A 7,950-nucleotide genomic window follows, 5' to 3' on the forward strand; every position below is an offset into this window, starting at 1 on the left:
AATCCCAAATCCTGGTTCATTTCAGACCACTGGGGTTGTAGGAAATGTCTTTAATTAGCGTTAATTACCGGGTTTATATGGCAGAGCGAGGATTCCATCGGCCGGGGACCATCCCAAATCCTGAAATCCCAAAATCCTGAAATCCCAAAATCCTGAAATCCCGAATCCTGGCTCATTCCAGACCTCCAGGGTTGTAGGAAATGTCTTTAATTGGCATTCATTAATTAATTAACGGGTTTATATGGCGGAGCGAGGATTCCATCGGTTGGGATCGTCCCAAAATCCTGAAATCCCAAAATCCTGAAATCCCAAATCCCAAAATCCCGGTGCCAGCAGTGGGGGGAACAGTCCTGGGGGTGCTCTGTGTCCCTGGGGTGTCCCCTCCATCCTTGGGGACACCTTGGGGACAATCTTTGGACCCCAAAACCTTTGGTGACAATGTCAGGACCCCAAAATTTTGGGGACAACACCAGGACCCCAAAACTTCTTGAGACAACATTGGGACCCCAAAACCTTTGGTGACAACACCAAACTTTCTGGGGACAACGCCAGGACCCCAAATCTTTTGGTGACAAAGTTGGGACATTTTAGGGGAGCGTTGGGACCTCTTCTGGGGACAACAGTGGAACCCCAAAACCTTTGGTGACAACACCAGAACCCCAAAAGTTTTTGGAATGACCTCAGGACCCCAAATCTTTTGGTGACAAAGCTGGGACCCCAAAACTTTTTGGGACAACATTGGGATGTCTTTTGGGGACAACACCACGACCCCAAGTCTCTTGGTGACAATGCTGGAACCCCTCAAATGTTGGTGACAATGCCAAGACCCCAAAACTTTTTGGGACAATGACAGGACCCCAAAATTTTTGGTAACAACCCCAAACCCATCCAGCCACACCCCCTGAGGGCTCAGCCCCGTTCTGGCAGCACCGGCGATCCGGCCAATTCCCAATCCGGAATTCTGGCAAATTCCCAATCCGGCATTCCCGGCGTTATTCCCATCCGGCATTCCCGGGGCTGTTCCGGTGTTTTGGCCAATTCCTGATCCGGCATTCCTGGTGCTCTTCCCGTTCTTGGTGCAATCCCCAATCTGGCATTCCCAGTGCTATTCCCAGTCTGGTGTTTTGGCCAATTCCCAATCTGGTGTTCCTGGGGTTATTCCCAATCCAGCATTCCCGTTGCCATTCCCAGTCTGGCATTCCCGGTGCTATTTCCAGTCCGGTTTTTGGCCAATTCCCAGTCTGGCATTCCTGGCACTATTCCCAGTCCGATTTCTGGCCAGTTCCCAATCTGGCATTTTGGCCAATTCTCAATCCGGTGTTTTGGCCAGTTCCCAATCTGGCATTCCCAGCACTATTCCCTGTCCGGTTTTTTGGCCAATTCCCAATCCAGTGTTTAGGCCAGTTCCTAGTCCAGTGTTTTGGCCAAATCAGAATCTGACATTTTGGCCAATTCCCAGTCCAGCATTTCAGCCAATTCCCAATCTGGTATTTTGGCCAATTCCCAATCCTGCATTCCTGGTGCTATTCCCAATCTGGTATTTTGGCCAATTCCCAATCCAGTTTTTGGCCAATCCCAATCTGACATTTCGGCCAATTCCCAATCTGGTATTTTGGCCAATTCCCAATCCTGCATTCCTGGTGCTATTCCCAGTCCAGCATTTTGGCCAGTTCCCAGTCTAGTTTTTGGCCAAATCCCAATCTGACATTTCGGCCAATTCCCAATCCGGCATTTTGACCAATTCCCAGTCCGGTTTTTTGACCAATTCCCAATCCGGTTTTTTGGCCAATTCCCCAATCCAGTATTTTGACCAATTCCCAGTCCAGTTTTTTGGCCAATTCCCAATCCGGCATTTTGGCCAATTCCCAGTCCGGATTTTGGCCAAATCCCAATCCAGTATTTTGACCAATTCCCAATCCGGTTTTTTGGCCAATTCCCAGTCCGGATTTTGGCCAAATCCCAATCCAGTATTTTGACCAATTCCCAATCTGGTATTTTGGCCAATTCCCAGTCCAGTTTTTGGCCAATTCCCAATCCGGCATTTTGGCCAATTCCCAGTCCGGATTTTGGCCAAATCCCAATCCAGTATTTTGACCAATTCCCAATCCGGTTTTTTGGCCAATTCCCAATCTGGTATTTTGACCAATTCCCAGTCCAGTTTTTGGCCAATCCCAATCTGACATTTCGGCCAATTCCCAATCCGGCATTTTGACCAATTCCCAGTCCGGATTTTGGCCAATTCCCAATCTGACATTTTGACCAATTCCCAGTCCGTTTTTTTGGCCAATCCCAATCTGACATTTCGGCCAATTCCCAATCCGGCATTTTGACCAATTCCCAGTCCGTTTTTTTTGGCCAATCCCAAATCCACCATTCCCAGCGCCATTCCCGGCGCCGCTCCAACCCACCACTCCCTCTCCTCCCGTCCTCCCCTCCCCTCCTGCCCTACTGGCCGGCGCCGTAGGGCCAGTTGAAGGTGCTGCCGGACAGCAGCATGTCGCGGATCAGGGTCTCGATGGGCGTCTTGCCCACCAGGCGCATGAAGAAGAGCTGGGAGATGAGCGAGGCGGGCACGGCGCGCAGCGCCGGCAGCCGCAGCAGGAGCCGCCCGAAGCGCTGCGGCTGCGCCGGGAACTGCGAGCGCTCGTACTCGGTCAGCGCCACCTGCGCCTTCTCCTGCAGGGCCTCCACGTGCGCCGCGTCCGACAGCCCGCAGGCGTCTGGGGGGGAAAGGGAGAGGGCTGAAATCTACTGGGAATGTCCCAAAATCTACTGGGAATGTCCCAAAATTTATAGGGGAATGGCTTGGGATTTATAGGGAATGTCCCCCCATGTCCGACAGCCCACAGGCGTCTGGGGGGGACAGGGGGGTTAGGGGAGAGAGCCAAAATCTACTGGGAATGTCCTAAAATTTATATGGAATGTCCCTCCACGTGCGCCATGTCTGACAGCCCGCAGGCGTCTGGGGGGGACATGGGGACATTAGGGTAGAGAGCCAAACTCTACTGGGAATGTCCTAAAATTTATAGGGAATGTCCTAAAATCTACTGGGAATGTCCCTCCACGTGCGCCGCGTCCGACAGTCCGCAGGCGTCTGGGGGGGACAGGGGGGTTAGGGAGAGGGCTAAAATCTACTGGGAATGTCCCAAAATCTACTGGGAATGTCCCAAAATCTACTGGGAATGTCCCAAAATTGATAGGGAATGTCCCAAAATTTATAGAGAATGTCCCTCCACGTGCGCCGCGTCCGACAGCCCGCAGGCATCTGGGGGGGACAGGGGGGTTAGGGAGAGGGCTAAAATCTACTGGGAATGTCCCAAAATTGATAGGGAATGTCCCAAAATTGATAGGGAATGTCCCTCCACGTGCGCCGCGTCCGACAGCCCGCAGGTGTCTGGGGGGGACACGGGGGTTAGGGGATGTGTTAAAATCTATTGGGAATGTCCCAAAATTTATAGAGAATGTCCCAAAATTGATAGGGGAATGGCTCAGGAGTTATTGGGGAATGTCCCTCCACGTGCGTCCGACAGCCCGCAGGCGTCTGGGGGGGACAGGGGGGTTAGGGAGAGGGCTGAAATCTACTGGGAATGTCCCAAAATCTACTGGGAATGTCCCAAAATTTATAGAGAATGTCCCAAAATTTATAGAGAATGTCCCAAAATTTATAGAGAATGTCCCTCCATGTGCGCCGCGTCCGACAGCCCGCAGGCGTCTGGGGGGGACACGGGGGTTAGGGGAGAGGGCCAAAATCTACTGGGAATGTTCTAAAATCTACTGGGAATGTCCCAAAATTTATAGGGAATGGCTCAGGAGTTATAGAGAATGTCCCAAAATTGATAGGGGAATGTCCCAAAATTTATAGGGGAATGTCCCTCCATGTGCGTCCGACAGCACGCAGGCGTCTGGGGGAGGGACAGGAGGGTTAGGGAGAGGGCTAAAATCTACTGGGAATGTCCTAAAATCTACTGGGAATGTCCCAAAATTGATAGGGAATGTCCCAAAATTGATAGGGAATGGCTCAGGAGTTATAGAGAATGTCCCTCCATGTGTGCTGCGTCCGACAGCCCGCAGGCGTCTGGGGGGGACAGGGGGGTTAGGGGAGAGAGCCAAAATCTACTGGGAATGTCCTAAAATTTATAGGGAATGGCCCAAAATTTGTAGGGAATTTCTCAAAATTGATAGGGGAATGGCTCGGGATTTATAGGGAATGTCCTGAAATTGTTAGGGAATGTCCCAGAATTTACAGGGGAATGTCCTGGGATTTATAGAGGAATGGCCTAAAATTTATGGGGAATGTCCCAAAATTTATAAGGAATGGCTCAGGATTTATAGGGAATGTCCTGAAATTGTTAGGGAATGTCCCAGGATTTATAGGTTATGTCCTGGGACTTATAGGGAATGTCCAAAAATCCATTGGGAGTGTCCTGGACATGTACAGGAGTAACTCCCCAGGAGTTAAGCAGAATGGCCTAAAATCTATTGGGAATGTCCCAAAATTTATAGGGGAATGGCTCAGGATTTATGGGAAATGTCCCAAAATTGATAGGGAACGTCTAAGGATTTATAGGGGAATGTCCTAAAATCTATTGGGAATGTCCTTGGATTTATAGGGAACATCCCAGGGATTCATTGGGGAATGACCCAAAATTTATAGGGAATGTCCTTGGATTTATAGGGAATGGCCTCGTATTTATAGGGTATGTCCCAGGATTTATGGGGAATGTCCCTGGGATTTATGGGGGATGTCCCAAAATCCATCAGGAATGTCCCAGGATTTATAGGGAATGGCTGGGGATTTATGGGGGGAAAAAATCCCACAAAACCCTTCCCTCCTCACCCAAAACCCCCCAAACACCCCCTCCCACCCCATCCCAACTCTGGATCCAACACCAAACCCTCAGAAAAACCCAGGAATACTTTTCCCTCCTCATCCCAAATCCCTCAAATATTGGGAAAAACCTCCGACGACCTCCCATCCTCATTCCCAAACCCTCAATAAACCCCACAAACCCTCTGTCCTCATCCCAAACACCACAGAAAACCCTTCCCTCCTCATCCCAAACCCACCAAACTTCGGGAAAAAACTGGGACAACCTCTCCCTATTCAATCCCAAACCCCCAAACCCCCCAAAAACCCACAAAGCCCTTCTGTCCTCATCCCAAACCCATCAAACTTCAGGAAAAACCCAGGACAACCTCCCACTATTCAATCCCAAACTCAAAACCCTCAATAAACCCCACAAACCCTTCTGTCCTTACCCCAAACCCCCCAAAAACCCACCAGACCCTTCTGTCCTCACCCCGAACCCACCAAACTTCGGGAAAAAACTGCGGTAACTTCTCCCTATTCAATCCCAAAGCCTCAAAACCTGAGACAACCTTTCCCTATTCAATCCCAAACCCCCAAACCTCCTAAAACCCCACCAAACCCTTCTGTCCTCACCCCAAACCCACCAAACTTTGGGAAAAAACTGCGGTAACCTCTCCCTATTCAATCCCAAACCCCCCAAAAACCCGGGACAACATCTCCCTATTTAATCCCAAACCCTCCAAAACCCACCAAACCCTCCCCTCCCCACCCCAAACCCCCCAAAAACCCACTAAACCCTTCTGTCCTCACCCCAAACCCCTCAAACTTCGGGAAAAACCCAAGACAACCTCTCCCTATTCAATCCCAAACCCCCCAAAAACCCGGGACAACCTCTCCCTATTCTATCCCAAACCCCCAAATCCCTCAAAAACCCACCAAACCCTTCTCTCCTCACCCCAAACACCCCAAAAACCCACCAAACCCTTCTGTCCTCACCCCAAACCCACCAAACTTCGGGAAAAAACTGCGATAACCTCTCCCTATTCAATCCCAAACCCCCAAAACCTGAGACAACCTCTCCCTATTCAATCCCAAACCCTCAAAAAACCCACCAAACCCTTCCCTCCCCACCCCGAACCCCCTAAAAACCCACCAAACCCTTCCCTCCTCATCCCAAACCCACCAAACTTCAGGAAAAACCCAGGACAACCTCTCCCTATTCAATCCCAAACCCTCCAAAACCCCACAAAACCCTTCCCTCCTCACCCCAAACACTCCAGAAAACCCTGCACTCCTCATCCCAAGCCCCCAAACTTTGGGAAAAAACTGCAATAACTTTTCCCTATTCAATCCCAAACCCCCAAAACCCGGGACAACCTCTCCCTATTCTATCCCAAACCCCCAAACCCCTCAAAAACCCACCACACCCTTCCCTCCTCACCCCAAACCCCACCAAACCCTCCCCACCCCAAACCCCCCCAAGAAAACCCCCCGCCGCCATACCCGGCGTGAAGAGCGCGATGGCCTTGAGGCAGCTGTACTCCGCCGAGTCCACCTGCAGCCGGTTGAGCTTGTCCACCTGCTCCTGGAAGACGCGGATCTGGTCCATGAAGGCCACCACCCTGTCGGCCGCCATGGGCGCGGCGTGGAAGCCGGCGGCCGCCAGCAGCGGCGCCATGTGCAGCGGCAGCGCCGACTGCGCCGCGTTCAGCACGAACAGCTCGCTCCAGCTCAGCCGCAGCAGCGCCACCTGGTCCGACACGGGCAGCTCGGGGAAGAAGGGGATGTTGCGGGCCCACTCCACGGTGCTGAAGAGCAGGCGGGCGGCCAGCTCACAGATGTTGTCGATGCCCATGACGCTGCCGTGCTGCGCGTACTGCGAGCCGTAGCGCGCCGCCGGGTAGGGCTCGGCGCGCAGCAGCTGCGAGATCAGCTCCGACACCGGCTGCCCGTTGAAGAACTCGGCGCTGGGCAGGGGGTTGGGGCTGCTGCTGGAGTGGCTGGGGGGGATCCGGCCCCGCTGCACGGCTGTGAGAAGAGAGGGTTGGGACTTTAGCGTCCAATCTCAAAAAATCCTACAGGATTTTCATGCTAACCCAAAAGATCCTACTGAATTTGCGCTCTGAACCCAAAAAACCCAACTGGATTTGCATCGTCATCTTACATGGATCCTACTGGATCTTCGTCTCAATCCCATGCGAATCCTACTGGATTTTCATCCCCATCGTAAAAAATCCTACTGGATTTGCAGCCTGAACCCAAAAAATCCAACTGGATTTCCATCCCCATCCTACATGGATCCTACTGGATCTTCATCTCAATCCCATGTAGATCCTGTTGGATTTTCATCGCAAAAAATCCTACAGGATTTTCATGCTAAACCCAAAAAATCCTACAGCATTTTCATTTTGAGCCCAAAAAATCCTACAGAATGTTCATCCCAATCTCGCAAGGATCCTACAGGATTTTCATCCCAATCCTACAAAGATCCTACTGGATCTTCATCTCGATCCCATGCGAATCCTACTGGATTTTCATCCCCATCGAAAAAAATCCTACTGGATTTGCAACATGAACCCAAAAAATCCTACTGGATTTGCATCCTCATCCCACACAGATCCTACTGGATCTTCATCTCAATCCCGTGTAGATCCTGTTGGATTTTCATCCCCATCGAAAAAAATCCTGCAGGATTGTCATGCTAAACCCAAAAAATCCAATTGGATTTTCATCCTCATCCTACACGGATCCTACTGGATCTTCATCTCAATCCCGTGTAGATCCTGTTGGATTTTCATCCCCATCGAAAAAAATCCTGCAGGATTGTCATGCTAAACCCAAAAAATCCTACAGGATTTTCATCTAGAACCCAAAGAATCCTACAGGAGATCAGCTCCGACACCGGCTGCCCGTTGGAGAACTCGGCGCTGGGGAGGGGGTTGGGGCTGCTGCTGGAGGGGCTGGGGGGGATCCGGCCCCGCTGCACGGCTAAGAAGAGAGAGTTGGGATTTTCATATCCAGCCTCAAAAGATCCTACTGGATTTGCACCCTGAACCCAAAAAATCCAACTGGATTTGCATCCTCATCCTACACGGATCCTACTGGATCTTCATCTCAATCCCATGTAGATCCTGTTGGAT

General features: G+C 51.1%; 1 protein-coding gene across 1 annotated transcript; it reads right to left on the minus strand.

Annotated features, from left to right (window-relative positions):
• Positions 1-1,702: 1,702 nt before the first annotated feature.
• On the minus strand, positions 1,703-7,896 carry NR2F6 (nuclear receptor subfamily 2 group F member 6). Its single transcript, XM_056512370.1, has 4 exons — positions 7,848-7,896; positions 7,694-7,798; positions 6,314-6,874; positions 1,703-2,720 (listed from the first exon to the last, which is right to left on the minus strand). The coding sequence occupies exons 1-4, from the start codon at positions 7,894-7,896 to the stop codon at positions 2,446-2,448; spliced, it is 990 nt and encodes a 329-aa protein (XP_056368345.1). The 3' UTR covers positions 1,703-2,445.
• Between the last annotated feature and the right edge of the window lie 54 nt (positions 7,897-7,950).

The sequence above is a fragment of the Oenanthe melanoleuca genome, chromosome 28 (genome assembly GCF_029582105.1).
Source record: "Oenanthe melanoleuca isolate GR-GAL-2019-014 chromosome 28, OMel1.0, whole genome shotgun sequence".
Taxonomy (NCBI): domain Eukaryota; kingdom Metazoa; phylum Chordata; class Aves; order Passeriformes; family Muscicapidae; genus Oenanthe; species Oenanthe melanoleuca.

Coding starts and splice junctions, on each gene's coding strand:
- NR2F6 (XM_056512370.1), bottom strand. CDS start 7,896: ATGAGGATGCAAATCCAGTTGGATTTTTTGGGTTCAGGGTGCAAATCC. Junction 6,875..7,693: donor GGTGTCGGAGCTGATCTCCT/GTAGGATTCTTT, acceptor GGATTTTTTGAG/ATTGGACGCTAAAGTCCCAA. Junction 2,721..6,313: donor CATCGCGCTCTTCACGCCGG/GTATGGCGGCGG, acceptor TTTCCCCCCCAG/ACGCCTGCGGGCTGTCGGAC.